This window comes from Papio anubis, chromosome 3, assembly GCF_008728515.1.
Source record: "Papio anubis isolate 15944 chromosome 3, Panubis1.0, whole genome shotgun sequence".
Lineage (NCBI taxonomy): Eukaryota > Metazoa > Chordata > Mammalia > Primates > Cercopithecidae > Papio > Papio anubis.
This window is the reverse complement of record NC_044978.1, coordinates 38,969,941-38,992,270: the sequence shown is the minus strand read 5'-3', so window position 1 is coordinate 38,992,270 and position 22,330 is coordinate 38,969,941. Positions and strand designations below refer to the sequence as shown.

Below are 22,330 nucleotides of genomic sequence, written 5' to 3'. Positions count from 1 at the left end.
TGAATGGAACAGATCTAAATAAGCATGGGACTAACAAAGTACAATGTATGAAAGATTTTACTTAGAAAAAACAATCACAAATTTACTATACAATCAATAAGACTAACCGAAGGGAAATGCAGTAAAACACTTTCAAAGAAAAATACTGTGGAGCTGAGAAGAAAATAAGCCAATTGACAAAGGTAGATTTGATGAGCTCATAAAAATGAAAAAGTAAATGCTGCTGGACAAAAAGTGGTCCTTACTTTTGCTCTCAATGTTTCTAGTATGCTATATAGAACAATTATTTTGCTTTTATTGAAAAATAACTATTGCAATTGGTATAAAACATGATTTATAGGAAAATTCTTTTGTACTTCTGAATAATTAGTGTATTTCTTAAGTAATAAAGTATTAATTCAGAGGCATTCATGAAGGTGGATATCTTACACCTAATTGTTTTAGACTTGATATCCAATTTTCTTTCTTTCTTTCTTTCTTTCTTTCTTTCTTTTTTTGAGACAGGGTCTTGCTCTGTCACAGAGGCTGGAGTGTAGTGGTGCCATCACAGCTCACTGCAGCCTCTACTTACTGGGCTCAAGTGATCCTCCCACATCAGCCTCCCATGTAGATGGAACTATGGGCATATGCTACCTCGCCTAGATAAGTTTTTTGTTTTTTGTAGAGACAGAGTCTTGCTGTGTTGTTCAGGCTGGTCTCGAACTCCTGGGCTCAAGAAATCATCTGCTTTAGCCTCCCAAAGTGCTGGGATTTACAGGTGTGAGCTGCCACGTCCAACCCTTTTCAATACCATTTTTGAAAATTCTATCCTACACTGCCAAATATAAATATATATATTTAATATATAATATATATAAATATATCCCAAGAAATTAAAATACAGAAAATTAAATTGCAAAGAAAATATGGTTGCAGAATTCTTGTAATTTAATTTGGTAAATTCTTTATCTTTTTTACTAACATACCTTGAAATTGCTATTTACTTATTTTCTGTCTCAGTTATGTACTAAACTAGAAATTACCTGTACTTAACTACCTGTATTTTACTGAAATATTGTGCCCATCCTGCATGGACTATTTTGTGTCACTTATTTTATGAATATCACTATTGGATATGATCTTTTGCACCAATAGACTCTTATTCAGGTATGACACAGAGACACAAAATGCAAAATTTTCCTTTCCTGTGACCATGGCAGAAACTACTAATCAATATTCTTGGGCAAAGTTGGTTCTCAAGACGCTTAAGCTCTGCTGTTGTCATAAAGCATTTTGGTTCTCTTCTGATACTTTTTGAAGACTCATCCATTTTTCATTCTTTCAGCAAACATAACCATGAGACTCCATATAGACCAGATATTGTGTACAGCTGGGAAAACAAAGAATAAGAGAGGTCCTCAAGTGGCTCAACATCTCATGGTGAAAATGAGATGTGAGCCACCACTAAAACGCTAGCAGTTGAGTATGTCTACTTAAAAGAGAGCACAGGAGAAACATCTCAGGCGGACTCTGTTGGTGTGGTTGGTGGTGAGGGAATGTTGAAGAGTGGATAGAGGTATAATTAAAGGCTTCCCGGATGGGCGTGGTGGCTTACACATGTAATCCCAGCACCGTGGGTGGAATTACAGAACTTGAGGTCAAGAGCTCGATACGAGCCTGGCCAACATGGTGAAACCCCATCTCTACTAAAAATACAAAAATTAGTAGCTGAGTGTGGTAGTGTGGCGCCTGTAATTCCAGCTACTCGGGAAGCTGAGGCATGAGAATCACTTGAACCCAGGAGGCGGAAGTTATAGTGAGCGGAGATCATACCACACTGCACTCCAGCCAGGGTGATGAAGTGAGACTCCGTCAATCAATCCATTAATCAATAAAGGCTTCCCAAGGGTGAGGAATGTGAAATTTTTGTAGGCAAAGGAATCAGCTTATAAGATCTGAGAGAACACAGCCATTTTAGAGAAGTGTAACTTGTTCAGTGTTACTGGACTATAGTTTTCAAGAGATGAAGTTGGGGAAGTAAGCAGGTAAATTGTGAAGAACCTTCCAAGTCATGTTATAAAGCTGGGAAGGCTATAAGTAACCACTGAAGAATTTTAAGCAGTATTTGTGAGAGCCCCCAATTTAGGGAGTATCCAGTTTATAACTATCTTCATATAGTTTAAAGAGAAATAGTTATTTTATGTGGTTTCCTATGGCACCAACTAGAATGTTTTGGAATGATCCAGAAACATGAACAAGTGATCTGCTGCTGAGATGCAGATTATATTTCTTCAAAAAAAACCTGGATCAAAAATTATGCCATTTTACTTTTAAAACAAATTTGAGTCAGAATCCATTATATATTATTCTCCAGTGTAGAGCATAATGGAGTAACTATAATACAGCTTAATAAAAATGAAAACAAGAGGATATCATAAAAAGACTTATTTCAAATAACATTTAGAGGCCAAGTGCGGTGGCTCATGCCTGCAATCCCAGCACTTTGGGAGGCTGAGGGAGGATGGCTTGAAGCCAGGAGTTTGAGATCAGCCTGGGCAACATTAGACCCCATCTTTACAAAAATAAAATTAGCTAGACATGGTGTGGCATGTGCCTATAGTCCTAGCTACTCGAGAAGCTCACTTGAGTCCAGGAGTTTGAGGCTGTAGTAGGCTATGATCAGCCACTGCATTCCAGCCGGGGTGACAGTGAGATGCTGTCTTAAAAAAAAAAAAAAAAAAGTTTTCTTTCAAAAAGACAGAACAAGTAGTTGAGTGGGTGTTATGGGTTGAGCTGTGTCCCCTCCAACACAACTCCATAAGTTGGAGTCCTAACCTCCAGTACCTCTAAATGAGACCTTACTTTGGAGATAGGTTATTTACAGAGGTAAACAGTTTAAAATGAAGTCATCTGGGTGGTCCCTAATCCAATATGACTGGTGTCTTTATAAAAAGGGGAAAATGTGGACACAGAGACAGACACGCACACAGGGAGAACACCTTGTGAAGACCGGGGTTACACTGCTGCAATTCAAGGACCTATCAGAAGCTCGGAGAGAGGCCTGGAACAGATCCTTCTCTACTGCCTTCAGTGGGAGAATGGCCCTGCTGACACCATGGTCTCAGACTTACAGCTTCCGGTACTGTCAGACAAGAAATGTATGTTGTTTAAGCCACGCAGTTTGTGGGACAGTAATTATTCACTTAACATTGTCAACAGGTTCTTGGAAACTGTGACTTTAAGCAAAATGACATATAATGAAAGCAATGTTTTTCTCATAACATCATAACTAAATGACATTATCTCAGAACCTATTGTAATTATTTCCCTTAAAGTCCCAGTTTCTAAGAACTTTTCTGTGATGTTAAGTGAGGACTCACTATACTTTGTTATGGCAGCCCTAGGAAACTAATACAAGTAGGGTTACAGGAAAAGTAACTTCTAAGAATTTACATGGCAACTAAAAGCAATAACTTACTCTAGACTGGATCCCATATTGCAGTGTGAAAATGCTATAAATACTACATGATATATATCACTAACAAAAGTGATATATATGGAGAGTAAATTAGACAAAAGTATTGCATCAACGTAAGTTTATAAAATGGATAACTGTGCTGTAGTTACATAAGAAAATATCCCTATTCTTAGGAGATACACACTGAAATATTTAGAGGTAAAAGACCATGAAGTATGTAACTTACCCTTAAGGGATTCAGTAAAAATATTGTGTGTATGTATAATTATGCGGGTGTGTGAGTATATATGCATATACTACAGAGAGGGTGAAAAAAGAGAAGAGAGAGGAGGAAGGGAGGGAGAGAGAAAACTCGCATAAAAAAGAGGGAGGGAAAAAGGTTAACAATAGTGAACCTGAGAAAAGTGTGTAAGAATTCTGTGTGCTATTTTTTTTTTGCAAGTTTTTGTAAGTTTGAAATTATTTGGAAATAAAATACAAAAAAAGAACTGATTTTAGATGAGATCAGGTGCATTCAGGGTGGTATGGCTGTAGAGCAAAAAAAAAAAAAAAAAAAAAAAAAAATCTTATTTTAAAAACAACACCTAAGCGTATTGCTACAAACAAAATATTTTATTTTTAGTATGGTATAAGTATATGAACAAAAAAAGTGAAATGATAAAGTGAATGAATAACTGATTAAGAAAGAAATAAGGGGGGAAGAAAAGAAACAAAAACTCAGAAACTGATTTAAGCTATAGAAATTCTAAGTGCCTCAGAAAAGTTTGAGATATAAATTTCTCAAAATAAAAACCAGGTACTATAGTCATGGCATTTAATACAATAAAAATAATACAAACTAAATTTGCCTTCCCTTAAAAATATGAATCAGAATATCTACTTTTTCTTTAGAAAGTAGCTTAAAATTTATTTAGAAGAATAACTGTTAGTGGAGAGAAAAAAATGGCCTTTTTAAATTTATATAATACTCATACAACTATTCATTGTTTCCTAGCACTGCAATACTTTGATATTTATCCTAAAGTTTCTCTATTTTCTAATAATTCTAAAATATAGAATTATCCATCTACATATAAATAAAAATTCTAAAATATAGAATTATCATTAAAAACATAGAAAGGAATCAACCGGACCATAAAAAAATAAGCTGTTCTGGATAAGCATGTGGCAATCCTCTTCTTCCTTTTTCTTTTTTTTGGGGGTGGGTGGGAAGGTCACTCTGGTTAACATAATCAAGGAAATTTGCTAGTATATACAGAAGTCTTTGCTAAAAAATTTTTGTTTGAGATACACCAGTTACCGGCAAATCAAACAGACATAAATACCACAGTAAGCAGTCATTTGTCGGGTAACCCTGTGCAGAGTTGCATGAAAGCATCCAGAGGCAGAACGAAATCCACAGCAGAGCTGCTGCTTTTCAGATAGACTGCCACTGCAGGTGCCATGGCCCAGTGCCAGAAACACAGGCAGGGGAGGGGGTTATAGGCAGCTCCTGCACAGCACCACTGGGCAGAAGTTGCCTGTAATCAGAGCACTACTGAAAGCAATGGTGGTGGCAAGGCGAACTTGGTGAGCAAGCATTCCTCTATGAATTCAGTTTCTTCTTGTGAATTTCATATTGCAAGCCCATTAGCCTCACTTCTCTAGTCATTATCATTAGCCCCTGGCAGAAACGAGGACTACCAGCTGTAACTGGCAGTACACTACCATGATAATTTACACAAAGATTAAAAATAAAAAATTAAATACTGGGCTTTCTAGCCATCTTTTAAATTTTTTATTATCTTCTTCTCTTTCTTCTTCTTTCTCTTCTCCTTCCCCCCTTTTTTTTAACTTCAAACCTCTAGTAACCTTGGACAAGCACTGAGTTACCAAAAATGAGGTTTTGTTTACTTCTTTTTCCCGAAGTCAGTGCATCAAGGTATTTCAAGACCTTAAAGAAAGAAATTATGAAATTAAGAAGTAGATTACAAAATATACACCTGTCTGGACACAGTGGCTCACACCTGTAATCCCAGCACTTTGGGAGGCTGAAGCGGGCAGATCCTTTGAGGTCAGGAGTTTAAGGAGTTTGAGACCAGCCTGACCAACATGGCGAAACCCGGTCTCTACTAAAAATACAAAAAATTAGCCAGGTGTGGTGGTGAATGCCTGTAGTCCCAGCTACTTGGGAGGCTAAGGTAGGTGAATTGCTTGAACCTGGAAGGCAGATGTTGCAGTGAGCTGAGATTGTGCCACTGCACTCCAGCATGGGTGACAGAGTGAGACTCTGTCTCAAAACAAAAAAACAAAACAAAAAAACAAAAACAAAAAAAACACAGCCAAACCAGAAGTATTTTGAACAAAGTGTCAAATACTTATAAGGTATAATTACTATTGATATCACGAGCCGCCACTGTGCCAAATTCATGCAGTTGCTTACACCATAGAAGATTCTGAACTCCAAAGGGCCTGGCATGGGTCTTTGCAATTTAATTATGGACATTACTGAATCTCACATGAAGAAATGTTTAATAAATAATCAATAAAGAGAAATAATTGAAAAACTGCTCTAAAATGAATTAGATCAGCACAATACCATCTCAAGTAATAATTGGGAAAGAATATATAGGGGTGTTTCTGAAATGTTTCAAAGAAGATGAGAGTTCTGAGAAGAGTGTTTGTAGGTTTTTAGATTATTTTGCTTTTTGAGGGCATAGTGATAACAAGGGTAACGTTGCACGCTCTAGGGTATCATTTGGCTAAAAAAGGGGTAGGGTAGGCTCATACTGCAATGACGAGAAGAGCATGTGGCAGGCACTATGGTGAGTAAGAAAAGCATGTGGAGTAACTCAAGCTAGAAGCCTATTACAGGTTCCTGTATCAGGAAGAGGGGGAAATCTGGCATTTTGCTTTACACGTTCAGCTATATCACCGAGGCTGAAGTCTATAGGGAAGAGTAACAACTATTAGACAATCCTTTTCAATTATATAGATGAGATACCCATGGGGAAGAATTTTCTACTATTCTTTCCAAAATTTAAAAATCATTAATATACTTTAATGAAATACTAATGATGTGGTAGAAAAATCATAGAAGTTACTTACCCAGAATAAACAGAGAATTTAAATATTTTTCTACCATGGATGTAGCATATATTATAAATAATATCATTTTATTTTATGTGGTTTGTATCTAGCACAATAACATGTCACTAAACAAAATGCAATTTACTCTCATTTATCCAAAGTATAGAATTCAGGTGTTCAGAAAATATAGAACACAGAGAAACTAAAAGGAACTGAAGGCCAAGAGGAAAACAAGCACGAAGCTCATGAACCTTAACGGCGGGAGGCAATGGGTCATTCCTCAAGCTTTTAAACCAGCCATATATGCATTAAATAACATAATCAATCACAACAAGATGGAAACCCTGACACTGAAGTGACACCTGATATAGAAGAGAAGAGAACTTTGAATGCTGACAGAAAAGCTAAAAGAAAGCAAAGGAATGTGCATTGTTTTAAGTGAGGAACAAAAAGCTCTATGCATCTCAGTAACTTCAAGGCATCATGGAAAATGTCTGGAATATTCAACTGTTAGTACTCCAGAAAAGGCTATTAAAGTTCAGAAAGAATTCTCCATTTAAGAGGCAAAGAAATGTGTAATCCATTTCATAAAAAGATTTTTTTTTCTAGGAAAATGGTGAAAACCACTGGTATTTGAAAGTGTAAACCTCAATTCTATAGAACTTTTAATGTATGAAGATTTTTAATTCCATTCCTAGATGATGCTGAGTTCCTGATGCACTCTTCTGATGTCATTTTGAAATGTTTCTATTAAGGTAAAGTAGTAAATAAAATTAATAGGTATCTTTTCTCCTCTTAACTTCTTTAGGAGATAAAAGATCATATAATACAACATTTATAACACTACATAGTAGGCTTATATATAAATGTAATATATATACAAATAATAGCACAAATTAGGGGTAAGGAATGGAGTTGAGTCAGAGCAAAGCTGCTATATTTTACTGGAATTAAGTTGGTATTAAGCTGAAGTACATGGTGATAATTTAAAATGCAGACTGGGCACAGTGGCTCATGCCTATGATCGCAGCACTTTCAGAGGCCAAGACTGGAGGATTGCTTGAGGTCAGGAGTTCAAGACCAGCTTGGGCAACATAGTGAGACTTCATCTCTATGAAAAATAAAAAACTTAGCTGGGCGTAGTGGCACACACTTGTACTCCCAGCTACTCAGGAGGCTGTGGTGAGAGGATCACTTGAGCCCAGGAGGTTGAGGCTGCAGTGAGCCGTGATTGTACCACTACACCCTAGTCTGGGTGACAGAGTGAGATTCGGTCTCAAAAAATAAAATTTATGTTGTAGTCTCTATAAATATGACTAAGAAAATAACTAAAACAAATACATAGTAAAAAATTCAATGAAAATAGTAGACTAGAAATAGTATTTAATATAAAAAAGATGACAAAGGAGGAACAGAGAAACAAAAAAGACCCAAGACTAAAGAAAATAATTAACGAAATGGTAGACATGAATCCAACTATTATAGAACTCTATAATAGATGAGGTTTCTTTACATTGTGCTGATCTATTTCTGGATTATGCTATTGGATGCTTTCTGGATTATGCTATTATTATGCTATCAATAATAACATTAAATGTGAATAAACACTTCAAATGGCAGAGATTGTCAGTCTAGAAATGTAACATCATCCAACTATATGCTATCTACAAAAGACATTTTGAAAGTGTCCAAAATCCAAAAACATAGGTTGAAAATAAAATGATGGAAAAAGGTATACCATGCCAACAGTTACCATAAGAGAACTAAAGTGGCTTTAACAGTATCAGGCAAAACAGACTCAAAACTTACTAAAAACAGAGACAATTTATGACTAAAAAGTTGGTTAATTTATCAGCAAGACATAACAATTATAAACATGTATGCACTGTGATGGGCTGAAAAATGTACCCCTCACCCCCAGGAAGGTATCAGGTCCCTGGAATCTGTAAAATGCTACCTTATACGGGAAAAGGTTCTTTGCAATGTCATTAAATTGAGGAATTTTTTTTTTTTTTTTTTTTTTGAGACAGAGTCTCACTCTGTTGCCCAGGCTGGAGTGCAGTGGCATAATTGCAGCTCACTGCAACCTCCACCTCCCAGGTTCAAGCGATCCTCCTGCCTCAGCCTCCCGAGTAGCTGCAACTACAGGCACACGCCTGCATGCCTAGCTAGTATTTTGTATTTTTAGTAGAGATGGGGTTTTGCCATGTTGGCCAGGTTGCTCTTGACCTCCTGACCTCAGGTGATCCACCTGCCTTGGCCTCCCAAAGTGCTGGGATTACAGGCATGAGCCACGCCACTGGGCCTAAATTGAGGATTTTAAGATGGGAAGATTATTCTGATTATGAGGGAGGACCCTAAATGCAATCACATGTATCTTTAGAAAATGGAGATAGGGAGAAATTTGGCTATAGACAGAAAAGAAGGCAATGTGAAGACACAGGCAGACATCCTCTGGAGGGAATGTGATACTGATTTCAGATTTCTGGACTCTAGAACTGTGAAAGAATAAATTTCTGCTGCTTAAGCCACCAAGTGTTTACAGTAATTTGCTACAGCAGCTATAGGAAGCTAACATATGCATTTAACAACAGAGCCAACATATACATGAAGCAAAAACTGATAGAATTGAAAACAGCATTTGGAGACTTCAATATCCCACTAACAAAACAAAAACAAACAAACAAAAACAAAACAAACAAAAAAAAACTAAACAGAGAGTCAGCAGAGGTATAGAATAGTTAAACACAAAAAACCAAGTTAATCAACTGACATCCACAGAACACTCAACAATAGCAGAATACCCATTCTTCTAAAGAGAACGTGAAGAATTCTCCCATGCTAGGTTGAAAACAAGTCTCAGTACATTTTAAGCAACTGAAATCATACACAGTATGCTCTCCAATCACAATGAAATCAAAAATAGAAAATACAGGAGAAAATTTGGAAAATACAGACTTGGAAAATACAGAAGGGAATTTTGGAAAATATTTGGAAACCAAGCAATGCACTTCTAAACAATCCATAAGCCAAGAAAGAAACGACAGGAATATTAGAAAATTGCATAAGCTGAATGAAAACAAGGAAACAAAATATCAAAATTTAAGAGACACAACAAAAACCACACATAAAGAGAAAATTGTAATTGGAAAAGCTGATATTGGAAGAGAAAAACTCAAATAAAAAAGTAGTTTTCCAATTTAATAATTTAGTTAGAGTAAACTAAATCCAAATCAAGCAAAAGGAAAGAATGAATATTAGAGTAAAAACTCAACGAAAGAGACACCATAGAGGAAACCAGTGAAACAAAAAGTTGGCTCTTTGAAAAGATAACAAAATTGACAAACCTTTTTAGCAAGACTGAACCAGAAAAAAAGATAATACCAATTACCAAAAATCAGTATAAGTGAGGTAACATCATTACTAACCCTAGAGAAATTAAAATGATAAGTCATACTATGAACAACTTTATAAAAATAAAATTAGACAACTTAGATTAAATGGACAAATTCCAAGAAGGAAAGAAATTACTGACATAGATTCAAGAAAAAATTAAAAAATCTCGATAGACCTGTAAAAAGTTAAAAAACTGATTTGGTAATTTAAAATCTTCTCACAAAGAAAAGGCCATGCATAAATAGCGTGAGTGGTGAATTCTACTAAACATTTAATGAAGAAATAATACGTAGCCTTCACAGTCTTTCAAAAATATAGAGGAAGAAGGAACACTGCCATGTCTCATTCTACGAGACTAGTATTACCCTGATAATAAAGTCAGATGAGGATATCACAAGAAAACTACAAACTAATATTCCTCATAAATATAGATTCAAAAATCTTCAGAAGTAGTAATTCCTCAAGAAAATACTAACAAAACAAAACTCCAGGACATATCAAAACAACTTAAAACATCTAAGTGTAATATATTCATGAATGCAAGTGTAATATAATTCGTGAATGTAATATATTCGTGAATGGTTTAACAACCAACCATCAATTTATGTAATATATCATATTTCACTTTTTTGTTTCTTGTTTGAAAATCTTTCCCTATTCCAATATTACATAGAAATTCTCCTGTATTATCCTGTTAAAGTTTATAGTTTAACCTTTATATATAAAGCTTTAATATACTTTCATTTTGTTTGTGGAATAAAATGAGGTTCCAATTAAATTTTTTCCCCCATATATCTGCTATAGGTTGAATTGTGGCCGCTCCCCCCAAATTTTTGTGTTAAAGTCTCAACCTAACAGCACCTCAGAAGGTGGCCTTATTTGAAAATTGGGTCATTACAGAAGTTTTTATTTAGGATAGGTCATACTGGAGTAGGGTGAGTCCTTAATCTAATATGAATGGTGCTCTTATTAAAAGGGAAAATTTGGACAGAGAGACATTCACAGAGGGAGGATGATGTGAAGAGACACAAGGAGAAGACAGTCATATATAAGCCAATCAGAAGGCTAGAACAGGTCCTTCCCTTACAGCATTTAGGAGAAACCAACCCTGCTAAACCTTGATTTCAGACCTCTGGCCTCCAAACCTGTGAGACAATAGATTTCTGTTGTTTCCACCCAGATTACAGTACTTTGTTATGGAAGCCCTAGGAAACTAATAAAATAACTATTTATCTCAGAATCCAAAATTGAAAAGGGGGGAGGGAGGGATAGCATTAGGAGATATACCTAATGTAAATGACGAGTTAATGGGTGCAGCACACCAACATGGCACATGTATACATATGTAACAAACCTGCACATTGTGCATATGTACCCTAGAACTTAAAGTATAATAATAATAATAAAAAAGAAAAAAAAGAAAAGTCCTTCCTTTCCTCACAGATCTGTAATACCAGCTCTATAATGGATGAGGTTTCTTTATATATCCTGGTCTATTTCTGGGTTCTCTGTTCACTTTTCGTGTACTACTTCTCCTTCCCTAATTACTATAGCTTTATAATAATTTTTGATATCTAGCAAAGCAAGTCCCTCTGATATCTGCTCTTGTTCTCCGAGAGGATTTTGGCCATAATGGTCCTTTGCTCTTTAAAATCAGTTTATCATCTTCCACCAAAACAAAGTAAACCTATTGATTGGATTTTATATTTTTATACTGACTTTATAAATAAATTTGGGGAGAATTAACAATCAATATGGTAAATCTTTTTTTTTTCCTTTCATTTAGGTGTCCTTTGTTAACTAAAAGTTTCACAGTAAATTACACATCATGGCTAAAAGCAAACCAAATAATAGTAATTTTAGACTCCTCATACCTATCTCCCTACATTCCCAGGGGATTTAAATCCAACCACTGCACTGGGAGTAAAGGGGATGAAGACATGAGAGGGAGATACCCTCAGCTAAGAATAATTATTCCCAACTGCAGCCACCATGGCTGTTTACATTCTTGGCCACATCATTATCAATATCGAAAATGAAAAGGAAACAAACAAACAAACAAAAATTGAAAAAATCATGTTAGCTTCTGTCATTTCAATTCTCAAATTTTTTTTTTTAAATGTTGTCTGGTCAGTGGTCTTAAGAAAAGTTTTTAAATGTCATTTCCTCACTCTTGTTCAGTGGGGGGCATGAGATTCTGTCTCTATGCTGTCATCACTTGAGAAGTGTAAATTTTCCATTCAGAGAAAAAAGTTATACAAGATTGACCTGATTCATTCAGAGGTATAAGATCTATAAAGGTTTATGTTGAATAGATTTAAATATTAGCAACGATAGACACCAGTTTCGATTTTAGTTCTTCATCAACCTTGTTTTTTCCTGTCAGGCAATACTATGAAAGGACAACATCTCTTTTAATTTGTCCACATATTCTCTAATGATAATGGAAAGCAGATAATATACTGATTTTATTTTTCTTTACCTTGTTAAGCGAGTACTATTTGTGTTACCATTATGAAACGGTAGAGGAGACAAAAGCTATAGAACATACAAAAAAGTAAATGTGATTTTAACTGGTAACCTTAGGACAATTCAACAAGAGAACGCTTCCTTTGCTAGATTCATATCACCTCCAGGCCTTGAGAAGCCTTCTATTTCAACAAGTTATCAAAGAGAAGGTAATCTCCAAAAGAATAGGGATATTGTCTCTTATTCATTGAATCTAACAGTGCTGGTCCATAAGCAAGCACTCAATAAATACGTGTTAAATGAATTAACTATTATAATTTGAATCAGTTATGTATATTATATATCTTTTGGCTAAAACAAAGTGCTCTACCTTTAAAGGCCAATTTTTAGTAACTTTGCCCAGAGTATGGTTTTCGTTGTCTCTTATTCAACATGAAACTTGAAGGTTATAAGAGGCAGTATAATATATAGGTCCAAACATTGACATTATATCATAAGAGACAGATGATGGGCATTCTGAACTCATAAATTTTTCTATTATTTGAAAGTATGAAAGCCTGTTTCTCATTTATATTTCTGATGCAGTATCTGAAATAAATTATTTTCCTAGTTCAGGTAATAGTAGATAACAGGGACCAATCTCAGGGACATAATTAAGACTGCTTTGGTTTTACCCTGATTCCAACTGTTCAGAACAAAATATAATTTACTTCTTTGAAAAACTAATGAAATTTAGGTGAATTTTCCTTTTAAAATATGTAGGATAGTATCCTGTGTTCATAAGCCCATCCACTTAGCCAATGTTCCAATCCTACATTTAGATCTTCATTACTTACAGAAAACTCTGAGGATAAAAGTCGTTGGGTAAGACAGTAGTTACGGTCCTCGAATATAAACAGAGAATGTAGCATTACTGGTTCACTACCAAAATCATGCCCCTAAAAATATCCTATCCTCTTGAATTAACAACCAAATACTTTAAAAAGACATGCTGGGTATCTTAACATGAGTATGTCAGTTAATTAATTCTCTGATCCCCTGCTACTAACCGAGTATTGTACAATCTGTTATTATTCACCGTCCTATAGATCATCTGTTCTTGGTACTGGCTTGTTCCAGGAAGAGGGACAGCTGCAACACTATATCCCTGTTCAACCTGAGGACCATCTGACTTTAATTGTAACACACAGCTTGATATGGCTCTGGCTATGAGAAGCCGAAGTATCGTCTGTAATAATCTGGAAAAGCAGAAACCTGCCAACAGAGGGCTGAAAACAGGGATTGTGCTGTCTGGCTGCCTGACGGGCTGCAGGAAATATGATTAATGAGTAAGGTATAATGATATCAGGAACCCGATTAGCACCACAAAAAGGTCACAGATCAAAGTAGTATGCATTTCATGAGCTGCAATCATTGCATAAAATCTGTGGACTTGAAGTGGTAAACCAAAAAGAGGAGGGGGATGAAACCCTTATGTGACAATATGCTAACCAATACATAAGATACCATACTAACAATTTAGTCACTTGTAGAAAGTTAAAATTACAAAATGAATCAATATAGACTATACTGTAAGGAAACTTTGTTCATCAGAGGTGTAAAATAAATATTTTTGAATGAATGAATGTGGTATTAAACTCTTTCATAAAGGCACATATATGTCAAATCAAGTATCTTTCCTAATTATGAATTAAAATGACCAGATATATACTCAACTCTACACTATGTTTGCATTTGAATTGCAGAGAATTTATATACAGTTCTGTTTAGGAATGTAAGCTAATTCAGAGTCTAAACAATGAAGACATCTATAAAACTCAAGCAGTAGGAACCACTGGGAAAAATATTAAGTAAACTTAATAATAATGTTATAACAAATGCACAGTTAATACTACAAAATATTATTTGGTATATAACTTTACAGTCATGCTCAAGTTTAGAGCATGGGTAGCCAAAATCCAAATCTAGTTGTAAAGCAATTTGGTAAACCACAATCTTCTTTTCTTAGTGCCCTTGAAAACCTGTCCCAAATAGGCCTGGCTCTTCTGGGGTGAAGGCAGTAGAAGGGTAGAGATGGGAGGTACTGTCAGGAGAGTGGCTTGCCTTAACTTATATAATTAAATTTTTTAATTGTCAAAATATTGGTGAAAAACTTAATACATAACTTATTCAAATCTTTCTGCCTTTTAGAGCTCCTTTAAAGTGAAGTAAACATACAAACAAACTTCTTTATATTATTAATAATACTAACTATGGTAATGATTAACAGAAAACTGGTTGCCTTAAGACTTAAAATTTCAAGTCATATTTGAGAAAAAGTGTGTCAATAAAAAAAGATCAGAACGTGATTTTTTTTCTTAGAAGTATATTCACCAATAATGAGGATATTTTGTACCTTTTATATATTGTATAAATATTTCATATCTAATATTTAGTTAAAACATTTTTTAAACAATGATTCAAAAGGCAACACTAAAAAATAAAAAATGGCTAGTTAAAAATATTTTCAAAATATATGTTGGATAAATGACTTTTAAGGAGAATACACAAAGATCTCTTACAATTCAATAATAAAAAGACAACCCAATTTTAAAATAGGCAAAATAATAAAAATAAAATAAAATAAAATAAAAAATAAAATAAAATAAAATAGGCAAAATATTTCAATAGATACTTTGCCAAAGAACATATGTATATATGAGTAGCAAATAAGTCTGTGAAAAGATGGTTAACATTTTCATCACTAGGGTAATGTGAATTAAAATAACAATGACCTACCTACTAGAATGGCTAAAATAAATAAGACTGACAATACCAAGTCTTGGTAAGGATATGGAAAAACTGAAACTTCATACATTGTGGGAATACAAAATGGTAAATATTTTCATTACATGATCCAGGAATTCCTAGAAATCAACCCAAGAGAAATGAAACAGATGTCCACACTAAGACTTACATGCAAATATTTATAATAGCCCAAACTGCAATAAAAAGTTCATTAACTAGCAAAGACATTGTAAAATGTGATACATCTATAAAATGGAATACTATGCAGCAACACAAAGAAATTAACTACTGATATATGCACAACATGGATGAATCTCAAAAAACATCATGCTATCTGAAAGAAGACAGGCATAAAAAGACTATATATTGTATGATTCCATTAATATTAAATTTCTAGAAAAGCAAAACTATAAAGACAGAATCAGTGATTGCCTGGAGCCAGCAGTGGAAGCAGCGGCTATAAAGAGGCCCAAGGAAACTTTTTGTACTCATGTGAGTGTTCCAAAGCTGGATTACAGTGGCGGTTACACAACTGTATACATTTACTTAACTTCTTGAATTGCATACTTTAAAAGTTGAATTTTATGATATATAGATTGTACCTCAATGAATCTGTTTTAAAAGAAAAATCACTGAAAGAAAAAAGTTGTAGTATGAATGTACCTTCTATTCACTTCTGTGTGTCCCTGGAGGAAAAAAAACACATACGACCCTAGACACCTGCCGCATTTAAAGGTTTGACATTTCCTCCAGTATCTTTCAGAGCAAGCTTAGTCTTCATCTCTCACTTTAATCACAGAAACTTTGTGAGAATCTTTAAAAATTTTTCGGGTAAAAGTAAAATGCAACATGTTCCATAAGACTGTGATACAATAATATTGTTTACTATTTTCTGAGTGCCTACTATAAGCCAGACAATATTCTAGGCATTTTACATACATAATTACAATTGTTTACTCATAATTTCAAAATTACAAATGAAGAAACCAAGGCTCGGAAAGGTTAAACTGCTAAGATCCCACAATCAGCAATGTGATTGACAAAGGATTGGGAAATCTGGTCAGATTCCAAAGCTTACATATTCTTTCCACTTCCCTGCATCGTTTCCAGTATATATAGAATGCAAAATTTCAATAATAATGAGACTGTAATAGGATCTGGAAGACAGGATTAATTGTTGGTATGAAAAGAAAGGAATGCCACATGAAAAAAAATGCAACAATTTTCCTTTTCTTTTTTTTTTTTGAGATGGAGTCTCGCTCTGTCGCCCAGGCTGGAGTGCAGTGGCCAGATCTCAGCTCACTGCAAGCTCCGCCTCCCGGGTTTATGCCATTCTCCTGCCTCAGCCTCCTGAGTAGCTGGGACTACAGGCGCCCGCCACCTCGCCCGTCTAGTTTTTTGTATTTTTTTAGTAGAGACGGGGTTTCACCATGTTAGCCAGGATGGTCTCCATCTCCTGACCTCATGATCCGCCCGTCTCGGCCTCCCAAAGTGCTGGGATCACAGGCTTGAGCCACTGCGCCCGGCCAATTTTCCTTTTTTATGTGTGAAGTAAAAACACAATGCAACTGAGATTTCACTTTTAACGTAGAGTATGGTAAACTTTCTACTTTTATTTTTTTAATTTTTTTTTTTTTTTTTAATTTCGAGACGGAGTTTCACTGTGTCGCCCAGGCTGGAGTACAATGGCGTGATCTCGGCTCACTGCAACCTCTGCCTCCCAGGTTCAAACAATTCTCCTGTCTCAGCCTCCCAAGTAGCTGGGATTACAGGCACCCGCCACCATGCCCGGCTAATTTTTGTATTTTTAATAGAGACAGGGTTTCACCATGTTGGGCAGGCTGGTCTCGAACCCCTGACCTCAGGTAATCCACCTGCCTCGGCCTCCCAAAGTGCTGGGATTACAGGTGTGAGCCACCACACCGGGCCAAGATTCTATTTTTAAATACTAAGAATAAAGCTCTCTGATTCCAAACTTCTGTGAAACTTCAAAGGCAAAAAAAAAAAAAAGTCGTATTAATGTCTCAAAAAGAATACTGAACCCAGATACGAAGGACACTAAAGAGTCCACTAAAGAGTTGTTTGTAAGCACAAATTTACCGTGCTTTTAAGTTTCAATGTTTTCATATTCTCAATATTACATGAAGATTTCCTTCAAACGATAGATACAGGACGTAATTTGAAAATCTTGTTTCTATTATGAAAATGTGCAATGGCCTTCTAACCTGGAACACAAAATTATGTTCCTTTCTTGGAAGAAGAAGCTCAAATTTGGAAAAACTTATAATTCCAATTTCACTTTTAATTTTTGCTTATTTTGAATTATCATGTATATATGAATGTAACTTAAATTCTGCATAAAAGAAACTATTATTTTATATATCAATCCAATAACATTTCATAAAGTACATACAAGGATTCTTGAGCTATTATGTCACTTTCAGTTAGTCCTATCACCTACAGCTTTGTCCAGAAGAGCAAGGGTTAATGATTATACACCAACACATGAAAGATGCTTTGAGCAAAAGCTCATGACAGACAGAGTAGATGATTACTATCTTACCAATCTGTTTATGTGAACAAATTCTTCTGAGGTTTTGGCCCAAGGAGGAAGTTCAACATCAGACACTACTGTCCCATCATCCATCACTCCAAGATTATAATTATTGAAGTTGACAAACATCTCAGGGAGATAATAAAATTCAGGGATCAACTCCTATATAAAAATAAGAGACAATGTGATATTATAAACTGTAGGATACTGACTAGATATTCAAAAAAAGGACCTGATCATTTTCTATTGTTCAGAAGAACAAAATAAACACAGGGAATTTTTTTTCTTTGCATATCATAGCCCTGTCACAGTTTCTCATAAGGTAGATAGATCCTATCCAACCCAATTTAAATTACATCTTACTGGTATAAATACCTTTCACAGGCTTTCCTTCATGACATGTCTCATAACCTCAAAACTCTTAAATACAAACATTTTAGTAATAACTGAGGTTTGACAAGCTATAAACATAAATTACCATGCTGTAACAATAATGACAAGCTAACTAGATTTTTTTATGAGGTATATGGAATTTTTGCCAGAAAACCCCAAAATCTTAATAAGCATTAAAATGCCACTGCCTTGGTCTCTTCATCAACCAGGAAGACAATTTATTACAGTTTAGCCACGGTTTGTTAGTACATTTTCCTCACATTTCAAAACAGTCAAGTTTAAAGACACCAACTCTGATAAAAGATGAAAATTTAAAATTAGTCTAGAAAATAACTTGCATGAGAAACTGAGTAAATTCAGTATGTAACTTTAATAATGACATTTAATAAGCAGAAAAATGCAGCTGTTTAGCCTTTTGTGTGTAATAAACCCCATATATAACTATTTCAGAGGCTCTGTAGATCAGACTTGAAATCCAGTCTTGACATGGGTCAGTGGTTCAGTGGTCTTTCAGATACCCCCTCAGGGCCAGCTATGGCAGGCCCGGCTTTCCAAACAGTTGAGTAAAATAGGGAGGTCAGCAGATTTTGGACAAGGTCAGTATGAACTTGCCAGAGCAGAGAAAAAACAAATCCAGCAGGAATTAAGCTATTATCACCTCCATCATCCATGTGAAATGTTGCCTGACTTTGAATTGTACATCCTTTGTTTACAATCACAATAATTAACTAGGCAGGGTAGAAATGAGCTTGTTCTCCTTCCAAATGGCTGACAACCACCTGACCATTAGACTTAAAAAGTATTTAAACTGAACAATTTTTTTTTAAAAAGACCTTGTTTAAAGCTTAGCTATAAATAAAATTAGACTGTAATCACACAAAAATTTTAAGAGTCTCATCTTCAAAAACAATGCATATAATTCTAATTGACAAAAGCGGAAAAGGCAGATGTGTGTTATTTTATGAAGCAAAAAGCTATATCCAATTTGTCTGAGCTAACACTTATTGCATGGTATGAGTCATACTCTCATAGCATAAATAAATAAACTCAATAAACCTTATTACATTTAATCTCACAACCACTTTACAAAGTAAAGTATCATTTCTACTTAAAAAATGAACTAAGGCTCAAAAACATACTTTGTGCAAGGTTATCAGTTGAGATATTATAAATATGGAAGTTGGACCAGGATTTGTTTAACTATAAAGCTTGTGCCCTTAGTCATCAAATAAGCCTGGGTTCTACTTACATAGTATATGCAGTGCTAAACATTTTAAATTAAGTTTTTAACTTATATGCAAAGGGATTTTTAAAAAAGGAAAAGAAACTCTAAACTTTTAGCATTTTCACGATGAGAAAACAACTGGCTATCCTGAACACATGTATCTTTCATATATATCTCTCTCTATGTATAGCAATTGTTATATAAATAAAATTAATTGAAAAAGAATTTTTGTAATGTGATTTATCCCAATAAAACACTATATAATTTTCTAGTATTAATTTGCAGAAATGTGTATTCAGTTAATTTCCAGCTTTGACAAATTTTACCAAAATATGTTATTTTCACTTCATAATACCTGTGCTTTTGAAGATGAATGTTACCATTCCCAGGCCTTGTTTTACAATAAAGAGGGAGGAACATGCTTTCCTTGTTCATTGACAATCAAAAGCAGCATTTGCTTAATTAAATACTAATTATTCTCATTTCAGTAATACCTGCTGCCCACTTCCACTCCCACTGACACTCTATCATGATTAGAAGATACTGTCTTTCTTTTGCTGGTTATACCTACCATGCTCTTGTTTTATAATTCTCCTAGATTCAAAACAATAATTATAATGGATGAATTGTAAGTGCTAGTTTTCCCCTGAGTTTTAAAATTTGAGAGATTCATCATTTCTATTGTAAATTAGAGATGCATAATGCATAGCAAAAATATACCTAAAAAGTACTCTTACCAACACCAATTCTAGGAAGCAGAATGGAACAAATGACATTTCATAGCAATTGTTACAAAAATGAAGTTTTCAATCATTCTAATATATAGCACCAAAATAGTATGATTTTGTATATTTGTGTATATCTTCCACATCTGTTATTTCATTCAGGTTACTCAACAAATTGACAAAAAATTTATTTGCTCAAAACAAACATTCTCCACAAGTTTTTTGTTGTTGTTTTTTGTTTTTTGTTTTTTTTTGGTTAAGAGACAGGGTCCCACTCTGTCACCCAGGTTGGAGTACAGTAGTGGCACAATCATAGCTCACTGTAACCTCAAACTTTAATCCATCTTTCCACCTTAGCCTTCCAAGTGGCTAGGACTATAGGAATACACCACCATGCCTGGCTAATTTTTTAATTTTTTTGCAGTGACAGGGTCTGGCTATGTTGCCCAGGCTAGTCTCAAACTCCTGGCTTCAAGCAATCCTCCCAAAAATATCTTTATTCCTGGCCCAATTTATTTTTAAATACAAATTTATTATGAATTATTATGTTACTTTAATATTGACACCGTAAACTAAATATAAATTCATTAGTTTAAGTAGAAATTAAATGGAGCCAAACCACCCATAAAACAAAGAAGAATTTTTTAATAAGTGATATGAAGAAAGCAATTTCAAACTTTCAAGTCTTTCAGCTACATAATTTCTATCATGCTGGGAAGAAAGTAATGACTCATCAATTTCCATTTAATTACTATGGATTTTGTGATTTCCTAAGGAAACATTTTATGTAAATTTTGTACAATGGACATTGTAAACATTTCAAAATTAAAAATGTAAAAACTAAAATTTAAGCTTTCAACATTTCACTTGAAATTTATCAAGATATGTATTTGTGTTTTACTCTACTTTTTCACCTCTGACTCCCTTCACCTTTAATTTTAAGAGAGTAGTCAGGCATTTCCTTTCTCAAGAACATTTGCAGGGTCCAGAGCAGAGGTCTCCTGAAGGCATCTTTCTTTTCTGTCTTGTGTGAATCTCTAAGCAAACAGAGAGTATGTGAGGTATCCAGGTGAAGGAGGAGTCACATGTTAGTATTTTTAAAGAAAGAGAAGCCAAAGAAGAGGCATAAATGTTTTCCAAGAGTAGGGAAGCAAGTTCTCAAAATCTACAGTCAGCTTTACCACCCCCCCCAGACTGGGGGAAAGGAGAAGGAGAAGGGATGAAGAGGTTAGGCAGGAACCCAGAGGATGGGGAATGGTGAGAGGGTCACTATACGCCCATACAGTGCCTCAATGTGAATTAGAAAAAAGGCAACACTTCTAGGCTAATGTAGCCCTAAGAGAATTCAGCTTGGTAAATGGAGTAAATACAGGCTGGATTTTAGCTTCCGTTCTTTCAATCAAGTGCCCTTTCATGAAGAACAATCTGCCTACTGTACACAGTGGCCCCATGCATGGTGCACACAGGGAAGCTAGTCCCTTGGCACCATGGCTTTTGGCATCAGCAAATATTTTCTAACACTAACTTGGTAAAATCATCAGAGCTGCCTGCCTCCAAAAGACCATATGTATCTTAGACAATAAAGATATGACTAATGAAGAAAACGATGGACTAAAGATGTGAAGGCCAGTTTTCTAGGTATCGCATAAGCCTGGATTTTCATTCAAGCCTTGAGAAAAGAAGGTCTCTGCCCTACCAATCTAATAACTATGAAGGAATTTTTCACCAGCCTAATATGAAGAAGGGCTGAGTTCAAATTAGGATATTTCATGTACACTTGAGTTGGTGGTTATAATTTTATATCTATTTCAATAATGGTAAAAAGTTAGCAATATATTAACTGATAATATCTTTTTTTTTTTTTTTTTTTTTTTGAGATGGAGTCTTGCTGTGTCACCCAGGCTTGAGTGCAGTGGTGCTATCTCAGCTCACTGCAACCTCTGCCTCCTGAGTTCAATCTCATGCCTCTGCTTCCTGAGTAGCTGAGATTATAGGCACCTGCCACCACACCTGGTTAATTTTTGTATTTTTAGTAGAGACGGGGTTTCAGCATGTTGGCCAGGCTAGTCTCAAACTCGTGACCTCAGGTGATCTGCCTGCCTCGGCCTCCCAAAGTGCTGGGATTACAGGAGTGAGCCACCAAGCCCAGCCAGGATAATATATTTCTAGGCCAGACACCATGGCTAAGGCCTGTAATCCCAGCACTTTGGGAGGCCAAGGCAGAAGGATGGCATGTTTCCAGGAGTTCAAGACCA

The 22,330-nt window shown here is 35.1% G+C and overlaps 1 protein-coding gene across 5 annotated transcripts in view; it reads right to left on the bottom strand.

Moving 5' to 3' along the window:
- The window catches only part of LRBA (LPS responsive beige-like anchor protein), a 766,866-nt gene that overhangs the window by 133,699 nt on the left and 610,837 nt on the right, over window positions 1-22,330 (bottom strand). For all 5 annotated transcript variants that reach the window (XM_031663999.1, XM_031664001.1, XM_031664000.1 and 2 more), the window contains one exon: window positions 17,742-17,894. In XM_031663999.1, the coding sequence (XP_031519859.1) occupies window positions 17,742-17,894 (153 nt within the window). The remainder of the gene's footprint in view (window positions 1-17,741; window positions 17,895-22,330) is intronic.